General features: G+C 37.3%; 1 protein-coding gene across 4 annotated transcripts in view; it reads right to left on the bottom strand.

Annotated features, from left to right (window-relative positions):
• The window catches only part of CNKSR2 (connector enhancer of kinase suppressor of Ras 2), a 217,930-nt gene that overhangs the window by 66,995 nt on the left and 135,298 nt on the right, over positions 1-15,637 (bottom strand). For all 4 annotated transcript variants that reach the window (XM_059824755.1, XM_059824762.1, XM_059824768.1 and 1 more), the window contains one exon: positions 14,024-14,238. In XM_059824755.1, the coding sequence (XP_059680738.1) occupies positions 14,024-14,238 (215 nt within the window). The remainder of the gene's footprint in view (positions 1-14,023; positions 14,239-15,637) is intronic.

Genomic DNA, 15,637 nt, shown 5'->3' with positions numbered 1-15,637 from the left:
ATATGCTAAGAGCTTTTTACTGTAAAAAACGTAGCTTAACACCTTGAAGCTGCCAACTTTCTAGCTGCCTCTGTTGTAGGCAATGGCTACATGACCTGTGCAGGATGCTCTCCTTATTACATAGTCTACAAAGGCTGATAATATCAAAGATCACAGAATCACTAAGGTTGGAAAAGACCTGTAAGATCATCAAGTCCAACCATCAATCCAACACCCCCATGCCCACTAAACCATGTCCCACAATGCCACGTCCACACGTTAATCTTTTCATACAACTGTTTCTAGAGCTGCTTATCCAAGAAGAATATGCTTGCTAAGGACAGAACTGTGGTTGTCTGAAATGTCATAGCAAGCACAGCTTTTCTGTTCAGGGATTCTTATTCATTCTTCCATCCCTAAACTTTTTCTTATAATGTGGCGGGGCTCTGTGGCAAGCGTTGCATTAGCTGGATGCAAATTTGCAGTTGCACAAGCTAGTGCAAATTGTTTATGCAAAGTTCTTAGCATAACGCATGCAAAACTTAGAAAAATTAAGATGTTTTTTAAATCTTCTGGCCATGTTGAGAAAATAATATGCAGTGGTTCTGCTTTCCACCACCAGGGAAACATTTTCCTTCTTGACCATTAAGCCACAGGACTCTAATTGAAATACTGAAGCAGTAACACTTCTGGACAATATCAAATTTAAATGAGAGTAGTTCTCATATTCCCCCACTGTCTTTTCGACTGACAGAACAAGGGCTGCAGCACTGTCATAGCTGCCTGAAGCAAATGAGGATAAGAAGTTAAACGAGACAAGTGCTGTTCATTAGAATAATTTATTCTGAGATCATTCTGCTCTACATCTACTCTGAAACATGTAATTTTGGTACGTCCCACATTGCTTTTATTGACAGTAAGTAATCTAAGGGAGGGTTCAAAAACTGTATGTATTCTTTAATGGCAAAAGTCCAGATGCATTATTTGTTCCATCACTGTGTATGTTTCAACTGCATCCATTTAAGACGGAAAAAGAATCTTAATTATCACCCATTACAGAAGAGTATTTAATATCCTTTCATTTCTACCCCAGAGCAATTCCCAGTTTCTTCTCTTAGTGAAGAGAATGGACTGGCCAGAGAACCACAAAACGTCTGAGGCAGGAAGGCACCTCTGGAGATCGTCTTATCCAACCTTGTTGTTCAAAGCAGGGTCAACTAGAGCAGGTTGCTCAGGGCCGTATCCAGGTGGGTTTTTAATATCTCCAAAGATGGAGACTCCACGAACTCCATGGGCAACCTGCTCCAGTTAAACCATCTTCACAGTGAAACTAGTTTTTTCTTATGTTTACATGGAATTTCTGGTATTTCAATTTATGTCCATTGCGTCTTGTCCTTTCACAAAGTATCACTGAGACGAGTCACCCCATATACACTCCAGAAGCCTCATGGATTGCTTGTGCTCTGCTGTGTTGCCCCTCCAGCAGATACCAGTCAACCAAACAAACCTCTTTGAAACGATGCAATTTCCTCCAGGAAAAAGTCTGGTTTTGCTTAGAAAAATTGTCTTATTCATGGGAAAGGTAGGTTTTCCTCTGTATGTTTATCTAAACATTAAAACAATAAGATTATTCAAGCAGATTTAAGAACTTTATTCTGCAAGTGATCTATGTTAGATTAGAGAGGTGGTCTGTGGCACAGCATGGAACCAATCCTGGACCTTCTGGGGAGAAAACTTAAACTACTGTAAAACACCACAGATGTCAACCCCAGGGTATTAACAAAATCTTGCATCAGGCCCACGGTCTTTCTAGATGAAAAATCATTAGCTTAAAATAAAGGTCCCATGCCCCCCTACAACACCTAGGTGCTTGCTTATGATGAAAAGAGTACATACATAGCTCCTTCTGTAGGAGCAGTCAGCAACACTTCTGATGGTGTCCCTCAGCATGACCTCTTTCATATTGCTCAGTCTGACTGTGTGACAGAGAAAAGTGCAAGGGATGTAGGTGCTCTGTAATGAACGAGGGCAGAACTGATTTTTGCTTTAAGGAAGATATACTCTTACAAACTACTCTCTGTTAGTACTTGGGCATAATATTCTTTCACTGAAAGAAACAGAAAACTCATTCTGTCTTTCAAATATATTAAGTTTTTGGTGAAAAATAAATAAAACAGAAAATTGGACTTTTCTAGAGCTATGGACTTTACAAAGGCTTTGGTAAAACAGGAAATTAGTGCATAGTTGTGTGTGAAAGAAGCAGTCTTAGCAAAGGAGATGCACAACACAAATTACAGCCACCAAAGCGCTTTCCTTGCTCATCTCTAGAAGATAAAACACACAGACACACATTTTCTCCTTTTAAGTAGTACTATTCATAAGGAGAAGACCTTACCTACTGGTTACATTACTGTTAAGGACATGTCCTTATAATAATTTTCAAGGCTTGGAGAGTTCTCTGCATTTGTATGTTCAGGGCTAAAATGACATTTCCAGAAAAGTAAGTGCCTCTTTATCGTTGCACCATGCTACCAGTAACAGCTTGCAGCAGTAGCTGTAGTAATAGTTACATATTGGGGCTGAATTCAGGTAGCTCTTGACTATAGGAAGTAACAGTATCTTGAACAGAAGGGAAGTTTCCATGGGGAAATGAGGGAAAGAGTGTTTGTACCTCAGCCATTATACATGCTGTTAAAATTCATACCAAACATTTCCATTGCACCTATGAATTAAGGTAGAAAAAGAACAGTTCATTCCAGGATAAAAGTCACATTACTTGCTGGAATTCAGTAAAATTTCCTCTAAGATGAAACAGCACTTCTCAGAAGGTGGGGAAAGATAACATGAGGTCTTTTTAATTCTGTGCTGGCTATGGTGACCTTATGGGTACAAACCAGCTTACAAAATTAGTTTTACACTTCATTCTAAAGTCACAATTCTGTAGTGTTAGAAATATTATCTATTTGGGTTAATAGGAAAGCAAAGGGATATGCTTGAGAAATGGACAAAAAGCAGTTATCACTATATGAAAAGTATGAGGGTTTTTTTCCTCCACAGCACAGTAGTGGAGATGGATTGGCTGACTCAGAGATCAGACGCTAAGCAACAAGCACTTTTTTCCCAGTAAAATAGAAACACCTAATAAAACAGCTTCTGTTCAGGAGCCGCACTGCTGCAAAGAGCCATTTTCCTCCCAGGTGCAACCATACAATCTCCCACATTATGTGTCAGCAACAGGCTCAAGGGGCCACCGCCGTGTAAGCAGGGCAGAGACTCCTGCAGAGTCAAAACCACTACTTTGAAAAAATCACTTGTTCAGAAATGATTGTGCTGCTTGTCAAAGCATTTTGATAAAACGGTACTCTGAAATGGGCATCTGCGCTCCCTTAATTCAAACAACATTTTCATCACTCACTACAAGCTTTTTAGAACGTCAAATTTCATGACACATGCAAGCCAGTTCACTGGTTCGCTGCTTTAATAATCCTGGTACCTCTCTTTTCCTTGTTCAGAAAGGAGTACAGAGAGGAACCAGTGGAGAAGTCAGGACCTAGACCTAAGTTCTCATAGATGTGATGCTCCCCACCACACTGCAGTGATAACGCATGCTAAGTCACCTCTGTGCAATGCCTGACATACACTTCACTGCTCCAACATGCTGTGCTTGATCTCTTCTTTATCAATGGGGAATAACCGAGGGACTAAATCTCTCAACTGTGCTATTGTGATTGTACCAGCTACAGGTAATGTAGCTTACTGGTGTACAAACAATGTTAATACCTACAAAGGCACAAGTCCTCTATCTGGTAATAAAAGCAGGATACAACCAGGAATGATTAACTGAAATAGATCACAGAAAAAATACAGAATGTAGATGTGAAAGGAAATTAGGAAATGTTCTGAGCTGGGAGATTTATTAGTCTATAGATCTACATCTCTTGACAATGTAAAATTACACTTTCAGAGCATTATATCATATGCAGTAAGGAATAAATCTAGACTGGCAGAACTGGACTAGATGACCTTTACAGTAGTGCTCTCATTTTTAAAGAATTCCCCAGCTTTGTCATGGGAAGAAATTATAACAGGCCATTTTTTTTCCCTCATGGTCAGATGTGAAAGAAGGTAATAGAGAAAGCTTAAAATAAAAATTGTCCACAAAAAACTCCAATTGTTCTTCATGGTGGCCCATAAACCAATCCTACCACATCTCTAGAGCATTTTGCTTTGCTGCAATAATTAACTCTGGATTTTAACAAAAATGACAGAGTATATAGAAATCGATGTAAAATCTCCCACATTCAATACTTTCAAATTTCATTTTGGCAACAGCTTCCCCAATAAGAGAAAACTCACGATATTAACTGCTTCTTTCAAAGACAGGCAATGCAGATGTGAAAATGTTCTCTCATCTGTGACAGGAATAATATTCCTCATGAATAATGCAGATATTATTCCATATAATTAAAAGAACCTAGCACTCCCTCCTGAGGAGATGAAATACTACTATTTCACAAAATGTATGCTTAACCAGAACTCAAGTATAAAAGCTGCATATGCACATCCACTCTTTTCAGTCTTGAGTTCAAAGGACTGAGAGTCTAGAACTGGCAAAACAAATCTGAGATTACTGAGGCACTTTCACAAGATGATTTTAGCTAAACAGCAATGAAACAACAGAAACTATGCCTTAAATCCGAGCAAGTTGCTATCCTCTCAGCTACTGCTGAAATCTCTGTTTTATTGCTCACCTCCAACTTTTTTGCCATGAGGACAGCCAAGCAGTGCAGCAGGCTGGCCATGAGTTCATGCAGTCTCCATCTCAGGAGGTTTTCAATACTCAACTGTGCAAAGCCCTGAGAAGAGTTGTCTGACCTCAGAGCTGGTCTTGCTTTGAGCCAAAGACCACCGTAGAGGCCTCCTGAGGTCCCTCCCAGCCTGAATTATCCTATTATCATACACACTTTATGCTGGTTTCTGAAGCATTTGGATTTTTTTTTCTGTAGCAAATGCATTACGAGTGATGCCTTTCTCTTGCTGGCAGGCTAATTATAATTTTGTTCTCTTTCCTCCCCTCTGTCCAACATTTTTCTTGGAATTATGACAACTGAACATCCATTCACCCAGTTTACCACCTTTTACTGGTCCCATCATTAGCAACAGCAATTCATACCATGTTTGAATGTGGAATTTAATATATATCTGAATAGGATTAAATGAAGGTGATTAACTACAATAGCAGAGGACGAGATGGAGGAGGCCTCTCTATTCCTCTATGCTGATTGCGCTAGTCTAAAAATAATACAATGCCATCTTCCATTAGCAAGGAATTTATACGCTGTTTCTCTCTTGCCTTTTCTCTCAGAAATGTAGAAGATTTACTTCTGACTGGATTTTTAGCAAACCTAGATGGAATATCTAGATTTACCTTTAACAATCTTATGGCTATCCCAGTCACTTCCAATTGTCACAAGTACCTTATGGAGTAAGGCATATTTTGCTTATTGGTTAACTGTTTCACCATTTTGTTTGTTTTATGTGCCACACAGTTCACTTATGGCCTAGATGAAGTTCCTACACTGATTTTAACAGCATAACTACTATTTTTATTACTTGTTTTGTGCTTGTCACATTTATAAAGTGCTGTATTCAAAGGCAGGCATACATATAGTATCATTTAGATGGTTTCTTTTAGAAGTGAAGAAGCTGGCCAAGGGCTGGAACCACTATTCCAGCTTAAGAACGTGAGAGACGCTGCTCTTCTGTCTGAATCAGATACATAAAACCATGAGTCTCCAACTGAAAGACACCCAAAATGTGCCAATCCATAGGCATTCAAAGCTGACTACAGCCAACGGGACAATTATGGCTGTGGGACATGATGGTGTTTCAGACTCATGAAGGCACTAGATAAGAATTTTCCATTATGTTTTTTCCTCTTATCTGTCTTCGCCTTACTGAATCTTTTAATTGTTGTTCTTTCCAATTGCCTCTCAGAGCAAAAGGCCTTCTATACCTGAACTACACTAGAGGGAGCTGACAAGAGAAATGGATACAAGCTAGGTGCTCGTGATGCCTTCACAGCAAAATTGGGTATTCTACTCTGCATTGCATTATATGAAACATTTTACCAGCACTTTTACCTCTGTATAGACTTTGAGTCTTTCAAAAGAACTGCAAATCAGATTATTCTATAACTTCCTAAGCCTATTCAGCTCTGTTTCTACTGCAGAATGGTGAGCTCCTTCCATTTCCACACATGTGGACCTAGATAATGTCACAGCCTTATTTCCTTGTAACATGCTCATTGATGGCAAAATGAACAAGGAGATGAAGTTGTAGAACAGGCCAAAGTGCTCTCCTACGTCCCCATAAGGCTACAAAAACTAAGGTGAGATATGACCAGTGTAACCTACAGAAGAAAGGGATGTAAGTGTCATAAGTACTCCAGCCATGTCCAGAGAGGGATATCCCAGTGTTTAGTTTGTACCAGAGCCAAGCTATGCTGGACCTTCATAAAGATACAAGTACTTGAGAAGTAACTAGGGCATCACAGCAGTTCAGAGTATTCGACTTGTTCTACTGAGGCACCCAGGAGCCTACTTGGAGCCCAGTCTAAGAGAGCTATTTTTGAAAAGGCTAGACATCGTGAAAAATGACAGTTTTTTCACTTGTGAAAGTTCAACAGTATATGTGCTACTTTCAGTTGAGGTTTGTGTTTTCCTACCTTTACAGTGGAAGCTAGTGCATGCACAATTATATTTAGACTGTAAAGGGCTAATTTGCAACAAAGCAGGAGAGAAATGAGCTTTTTAATCCTTTCTTACTGTGGTAATATATAGACTGAAATTTTTCACAATTATAAAATATTTCAAAAACTCTTCATGATGTTAATTCAATTTCTGGACAGTTATTTGAAATTCAGCGCAGCTTCTTAGCTGGGAATATAAAAATGCCAATGCTTTTTAACTTTAACACAAGCATAATTTTTAAATCAAGTATTTCTTACAAGTACATTGTCAAGGAGGAGTTTAAAATTTCCTTTGCTGATGATTGATGCCTGTAAGTCTGTAATCACTTCGCAAGCTTCAGTATTATTTTAATACAAATATTTAAATGGAGATGAAAGACCATAGAGAAGAAGCAATACTAATTCAAATGTTAACAAAAATTATGAAAATACTTATGGAAAATATTTTTCACTATGCACTTAGGTTAAACTGGACTTTGATATCAACTGCTAGACTTCTATTCTATAGTAATTACAAGTCTAACTATAGACGATTGTGAAAACAGGGAGGAGAAAAAGGAAAAGGGAGCCTTGGTATTTAAATACTGCCATAGCTGGACTTCAAACATTTTGAAGAAGAAAATGTACCAGCTCCATCTGTTGTAATGGTACAATGACATTCTAGATTTCAGACACCTACTTAAAATCTGTGCAATTGATTTTCAATTTTTTTCTCTACAAACTTAATTTTGTTTAATTACAAATATCCATAACAAAAACTCACCAGACAGAAATTCTTTAAATACTGTTTTACTTACCATTATAATAAACTTCTAGTTTTTCTGTGGGGTGTTTTTGGGGGGTTTTTTTGGTAAATAGTTTTCCAGTATGTAGTGCTTATTAGATGTCACTTCAGAAGATTTTTGCAACAAATTGATGGGTAGCTTGTGCACACGTTTATTAGGAAACTAATATGCGTATGTTCTGCACTTTCTCAAATGCTAGTTACTGAGTACTACAATTAAAAGGTTTCATAAATGCATGCGTATTTGATTCAAGAATTTTCATAAAAAATGTAGGTACTTTAAGTTCAAGTATCATCTCTTTTTCCTTCCTTTCAGCCTTTCTGCAGAGAGGAATAGGAGGAGTAAGAGAAAATCAACCACTTAAGTAGAGTTAGACTTTAAAGTTTTCAAAATAATGAGCTTTTGATAAATTCTTCTCTGTCTTGAGAACATGTAAATACATACATTCTGAATTGAACTTTTAAAAAACATTTTCCTGTATTTTTCTCTGTAGGGGTGTGTGGGAGACAAGAAGTATCTGGAAGCATGCACATTTAAGTAGAAAAGTTATTTTTCTTAAAATTTACTGTCTCTTTTACATTTTATCTTATCGCTAAAACCTGATTTTTGCAATAGGTCCATAAGCAAATCATCTTCACTTACAGTATGTTCAACAAGATCACTGTTGCAACCAATTGAACTTTGCATGTCCAGACTGATGCAGACCCACCAGCTCTGCTGAGAAAACCCACTGAGCTGAACTGCTATGGCAACCTCATAAGGACTGGCAGAGAGAGACAACTGAAATTGTAACCTTGGCCAAATCCCTCATCGTCATTGCCTCAGTGTCCTCACTAGCAGAGTAGAAAGGAGAGTGCTTGGCTCTCTACAGGCGCTCATTACAGCAAGTATTGAAATTAATTATATGAGTTAAGAGTCACTGAGCTGCACTCCAACTACGTGGGTAGTAACACATTGCTAAAGAGGAAAAAAGTAAGTTTGCCAAAGGTGCACCAACTTCATTGAATATGCAGCAAAAAAACTCCAACTGATTGCTTTTATTTTATTCCTCCCTTATTTAAAGTAAAACTGGAACATTAAAGATAGTGCATGTATACATATCTACACACGTAGATTCGGCAAAATCCCTATGGACCAAATCCTTTGTTTCTTTCCTGCGTCTGTTCCAGAGCCATCTGTTCCAGATGTATGAACTTTAAATGGTACATCTTGCTGCTAAACTTACTTATTTTCAAATACAATTAACATTACCAAGAAAAGTACTGTAATTAATTAAACGATTTTAAATAGGCTGGTTATCAGCAAAGAGAGAAGCTGTTACTTTTTTTGTCACTTTTCCTATGACAAGCAAGTCATTGGGTGTTGCTAAATACAGATGAACACGTGAGCAGACACTGGAAAAGGCAAAGGGATAGGAGGCAGGAAGGGAGAAGGAACAAGGTCATTAATAGAAGTTTATTGGTGTAGGTTTGGAAACAGTTTGTAAGCAAAGTTACTTTTTCTTGTATAACACCTACTACATATAATAGACTGCAACCTTTTCTTCCCATAGCAATGCTGTTTCTAGACTAAGGGAAAGTTGTGTTGATCCAGATAGGATCAGATTATTCTTAACCTGATGTGGAACTTGTTTTGACTCATGACACTATCTCCCTCCTAAATAACCATATTACTTTCCCGCAATGAAAACCAAGTACAACATACCAAGGAAATTCCTATACAGAATAACATAATAAACTTAAAAAAACTTTAATCACGTGTCAGAGCTTTCATCTTTCGTGCCCCAAAGGTCCAAGACAATTTTAACTGCACCATTTTATATCTACAGTAATAGATCACATTGAACACCTGCTTGCACACTGGATTAGCAACAGCTCGAACAGTTTGCCTTGGCTTAATAACAACATTAACACTCTGTGTTGTTATTTCTTTTGCAATACTGAGGAAGAAAAATAGAATGCAAAAACAACAACTTGGCTAGAAATCAACCTAGCCTGGAAACACTTTCTGGAATGGGAAACAAAACAAAGCGAAGTGGTGAAGAGACTTTGTATGTGAGGATTAAAAAAAAAAACCATAAATGGATACAAGAGATGATTACTTCACAGACATAACACATATTAGTTTTTCTTTCGCTATTATATCAGCTATCACACCAGTTATGTTCAGTGGACACAAGTAAATGCTGTTCACTTTTCAAGGCCACAACTGAAATGCTCCCTTGACCACACAGTGTTTGATTGTAATGGCAGGCCAACAATATAAACAAAATTGTTAAAACCAGTGATTTTATGCACATTCAGTATACCGACAGTCAGGAAAATGCTAGACTGCCACATTCTTGTGGTAACTTCAGAATATAACAATCTGAATCTGCTGGCATTTTTCAAAATAACTTAGCAAATAAACAACCACGCACTTCTGAATTACCACAGTAATTTTTTAATGCCATCCACTTTGTTTACAGGACAAAAACATACCATTTCTGTTATGGTAATTTAATTCATCAGTGTATTTTTTTGATCAAAGATTTTTCTTTTCTATAGAGCCATGTATAAAAGCAGTAGAAGCAAGGAGTTGAAGTTAGCATAATTGTAAAAGCTGCTTCTCTGCAGAAAACCTTCACAGGAAAAAGGTAATCAACCTGCACAAGTCAATGGCTGCAAAATTCAAAAGGAAAGAGGCCTGGAATTGTAAGGGGAATTCATCATTAACTAGTGTGATGCATTCTTAGTCCAAAATCATTTAACATTTCTATCAATGGACTCAAAAAAGAATTAAAACATTATTGAATAAAGGTAACACAAAATCAAAGACCACTGAAGGATATGAGACCTGAATGCTAAGTGAGCAGCATGGTTTCTATTCCAGGGAATTCAGGAAAAAAGGGAAAAGAAAATACAGAAAAAATAAGGAAATTAAATGTGCGGGGGTTTTTTTTATTTCACAGAATATGCATATTAAAAAGATAATTTCAAAACAAGGGTTTTGGTAGTTCCATTCCACAGCAGACCCCGGATTCCTGGAGCTTCAGTACTCCATGTTATGGACTTAGGAATCATAGGGGCCCAATTTGAAGGCCCAGAGCCCTTACCCTCTGGTATTTCATACTTAGGGTTGCTTCAGAGACATAGATTATTCAGCAAGCATACCCAAGAAGTCGTGTGTTTCAACATGGCCAACCATACACAATGTTATATATTTAAGAACAAAGAATGCAAGATATAAATTATTAGATTGGGAATACCAGTCTTGCAAATCAGTGATTATGAAAAGTGACATTACAGGAAAAATAAAACCAAAACCAAGTAATAAACATACTCCCACTCCAAGTCTATGGTTAAAGCGGGAAACAGTCCTTTAAATATTTAAATATAGAGGTAGTGAACAGGAATAGAAAGGTTATATTACCTTTCTATCCAGCTCCTGGAAATTTATGTCCTGTTCTGGCATACATCCTTTAGGAAGGATGCTTAGGATACTTTAGGATTAAATATGAGGAGCTGAAAGAATTATGAAAATGATGAAAGGATATGAAAACACACTCTCTGTTGTCCAACCCAGAATGCTCATTCTATTTCCTTTAAGCAAGAGAAGACTACAAAGTCATTTGATTACAACCTGTAAATTCCTATATTGGGAGATAAAATTTGGTTAACAAAAGACCTTTAAACTTAGAGGATAAAGGTACATTTATAACTAATGTTGGATACAGAGGCCAGATACACATGGGCTAACAGGTGAAAACTTTTAACAACAAGAGCAACCAGGGATTGGAACTACTACAACCACAGCCACCTGGTAGGAGCTGCACTTCAGGAAAATCCACTGGCTTGTGGTATGCAGCACAGAGAGTCACAGTATTCTCTCTTCATCTGATATTCCAGTATGATGAAAACATTGACTTCTTAAAAAAACCCAAAACTAAACAAAAACCCAAATCAAAACCCCCAGTCTCTCACTACTATTAGTGCAGGTTTTGGAGTTACCACCATTCCTCTGCACTGAACTTATGCCCATCCAGAGGTTCCCATTTACAGATAATCCAAAGTCTTTGTGAAAACTAGGTAGCTGATGCTTAAGTATTTTCTAATAGGACAGCCACTTTTTAGTGATCTTTAAGATTAAATTTGCAATTTGATCATTAAGTATGTTTTCATTGTCCTATTTGTTATCTATAGTTTAATAAAATTGTACTGCAGTCAGATGAGTTCCTTGTGTTTTATTTGTACTCTCCTGTTCTTTATCTGCTCACTGCACTGTTTATTTAAGATTTTAAGAAAAGTTCTGTCCAATTCATTACAAAACCTCTGGCTCTGGTATGTGGCAAAGACATATAGCCCCATCTGCAAACTAGATTAGGGTTTCATAAGCCAGTATGCTTGTGTGCCATCACCACAAAAAGGGAACTGTATTGTACTGCACGGTGGCAGCCGGGTGGCTTCCTGCGATAGGACCAGCAATAATCAGCTGCAGAGGGCTGTACATGCTTTGTGAAGGGCTCCTTCGCATTTCCCTGGGGACAAATCAATGGCCCAAGCCTCCTCTTTCTGTTTATTTCATGCATTTTGCTTCAAAGCCAGTTAGCAGATCAACACTGATCTGTATTCTGAAGAATGAATAACCTTTATTTATTTTTATAAATAAATAAGCTCCCTCTAAACTTCCAAAAAGATGCTGAAGATTTAATGGTGTTACAGAGAGAGACATCCTTTAATGGTAATGATGCACAAAAAGGATTAGCAGACACTGGTGGAATTTGTGGTGTTAACAGTTCAGGTGTTTTGTGGACGGGTATCCAAAGTACATGAAAAATGCTGGCTGTCAATTTCAAGTTTGCTATTGCTCATTAACTTCCACACCATAATTTTGAAGAATCTTCCAGATCCTCTGTACTTGGAAAGCAGACATAATAAGTGATAGAGGAAACTGAGGAAAAACAAAGACAGCACCTCAAAAAAAGGTTTTCTCGCTGCACAGTGTCAGGAATTTAACATATACTAACAAAGAAATGTTATTGAGATATGAGTATTCTCTCAATACATAGAAAGCATTGCAAATTTACCACACTATTCTTTACAGAGTGAAAAGTCCTCCATTACACAAATGACTTTTCTATTTTGTTCTGTAAATATTTGATTTCAAGGGCTCTGGCACTGATTAGATTCTTTCTAGGAACTGCAGACGTTACAAAGAGGACAGTCTGGGGGCACTTGCAATCTCCTCGGCTTCATGTATTAGGGAAACACTATATATCAGTCTGCCTTTGCAAATGGAAAATCTCCCACTATCAGATTTCCAACTTATGAAAAGAGCATAAAACCATAAAACTAAAGTTGGAAATAATAATAATGTAAGAAAAATTGTTTATCACCATACCTAAATTACTACAAATGAAAAAGGAAAGGGAAAAGCAGTTCTTGAATCTGGGGACCTGATTTAATTTAAGTGCACCACAAGCACTTACTTTTAATACTAAATGACATCATCTCTGAAATTTACCACTCACCTATACACTGCAGCACACTAAGGAGTTTTAGAAGCCAGTAGACCAAGCACCCAGATGGTGTAAAAGGATGTAAAGGCTCCATTAGTTTCAATTAATCTACACCAATTATAATGCGATAATCCGTAGTGATGTTTTACAACAGGAGACCAAGTTACTTGTCTCTTAAAGGTTCAGTGAAGTTCACAGCAGACTTCCTGACAAGCCCACACTGCCATCTCCCTTAGACACTGGCAATCTAAATTACATACTCTTTGTTACTATATGAAGATAATTTCAATTATTTCTATTGTTTTGCTGTACAGTTACTGTGTGTATATTCCTCTATAATGACATCTTTTACTGAGATCTAAAATGTAAATACTTCTATGGGGTGAAGGTGATATTATATCTAAAATATGTTGCGATCTTCTAACTCCATTTTCTTGACACATTTAAAAACTAGCAAGTTACTGCAATTTTCCTTTTACATCCTATTCAGCAGAATCCCTTCCTTCACATTTACTTGAGTTATTGAGGGCTATATGTTAAAAACAGTTACACATATTAGGGCTCCCCTTACGTCAAAGGAAAAACAAACTCCTCCCACAAGTTTTCCTGCCATTATCAGGCTTTTCAAGTACGTGTAGTAAAGGGGTTGTCTAATAAGACTTAGCATATTGCAGTGACATAGATGCTGGAAAGAAGGTTTCTAGCCAATCTGGAAGCTGCTGCTTCTTCCCTTTCCATCAGTAGCAAGTAAGTCAAGGCAGAGATACCACACTCCATTTCAAACTTGACATCTTCTAGTTAAAGGAGATAAAACACTGGTGTCCATCCCACATTTGTAACAGCAAAATAAAGAATCCTAAAATATTTCTTTGAGATCTAGTTATCACCTGAATAATAGGAATCAGTTCAACAGCAGCAGTCCAAAAAAGGTTTCAACACCACTATAAAAACAAGACAGTCTCTCATCACAAGCACAGAGCAACAACTGTTTTTAATGTTGTTTTTACTCACGTGGTACAAAGCAGTTTCTGGTCCAGGTGTGCCCATGACTTCTTGTCTCAATGAGTCCATCTGTAAACTAGGTAACAGCGAGTAATGACTTGGACTACTACTCTTGTCTCCCTTCTTTTTGGACTTTTTCCCAGTATCCTTTTTGCTATTCCTTTGAAACATGTAGTCTTCTTGACCTATTTTCTCATTGCTCATATAGCGAAGCAATGAATTTTCTGTTGAAAGAAAAGTAATGCAATACATCACTGTGAATTGTTGTACTTGTGTTAATCCTGCTTCCAAAATATACAACATTCTTGCTAAGATCTACTGTCAATTTTAACTCTTCAAGACTATTTCATTAACAAAACTAATTTGCTTCTTTAGTCTGGCTATAATAAGAACGCAATCATTTGGTAGGGAAAATTCATAATTCTTGCAGTTTTCTGATATCTTTGACAATAAAAGGAACAGAATATAAAAGAAGCCCCACATCAATAAATTTTGTCTCGGAGTTTTCAAAAAATGAGCAATGATACACTTATGATCATATCTGTAATCTTTTTTTTTAAACAAGATCCTAACAAATACAAATGACTGTGGTGCCATACATTTAAAAGTAATTTGCTTTGAACTTTCATTTGAGATAGTTCACCGTATCACCCATATTTTCCCCAAACACTCTTCCAGCATCTACCAGCTTGTAGCTGAGGGACATCCTGAGCCAGAAGCAATGTTTGTGAATTTAGGAAACCTCAGCAGATTTGTCTTTCACGAACTTCTCTGGTCTTTCCATGTATTAATGTGAACTTTTAGTATCCACAACCTCCTGTGGCAAGAGGTTCCTTAGCTTGAACCCAAACTGCATGAGGACCCAGCTCTTTTTCTTTTTAAAACAGCACTCGATGGAGACATTTGATGTCTCTGGGGTCTTGTTTTGGAAAAAACAGTGACAAATCTATTTCCTTACTTCAGTCCATGCAAGATTTTATAAACCTTTGTTATGTCCTGCCTAAATTCTCCCAAACTGACGATGGTCAGCCTACTGAATTGACCCTGGTTTGGAAGCCACTCCATACACCTGATCATTTTTGTTGTCTCCTAAACATTCTTCAATTCTACTGTATTTTTCTTAAGAGATGAAGAGACCAGAACTGCACACACACCCCGCATGAGCAAGAACTTACACAGCAGCATAAGAATACTTCTTAATTTGTCCTGTATTCTTTTTCCTAATAATTCCTAACAGTGTTTGGTTTTTTGATCCCTAGTGAACATTTAGCTCACATTTTTATGGAAATATCTATTGTTACTGTAACATCTTGTTCCTGGGCGATAACAGGCATCTCAGAGGTTATAATTTTTTGTATGTGAAGTTATGTATCTGAGCCTCGCAAACCAGAATTTTGAAGAACTTATCCTTGATGATTTTGAGGTGAAACCCATGCTGCTCTAGAATGTTTTCCATCCAAAAAGAACTCATGAAGACATAGAAATTTGATATATAATTTTCATTTAAGTGTAACAGTATTTATCAGTAATAACCACACATTTGTCCTCTAGTATTATAAAATGAAGGCCAGTTTCAAAATGGACTGAATAATACAGCTGAATCCCTGAAATGCCAATATAAAG

This window comes from Gavia stellata, chromosome 1, assembly GCF_030936135.1.
Source record: "Gavia stellata isolate bGavSte3 chromosome 1, bGavSte3.hap2, whole genome shotgun sequence".
Lineage (NCBI taxonomy): Eukaryota > Metazoa > Chordata > Aves > Gaviiformes > Gaviidae > Gavia > Gavia stellata.
The sequence above is the reverse complement of the archived record's forward strand: the minus strand, read 5'-3'. Positions and strand labels throughout refer to the sequence as shown.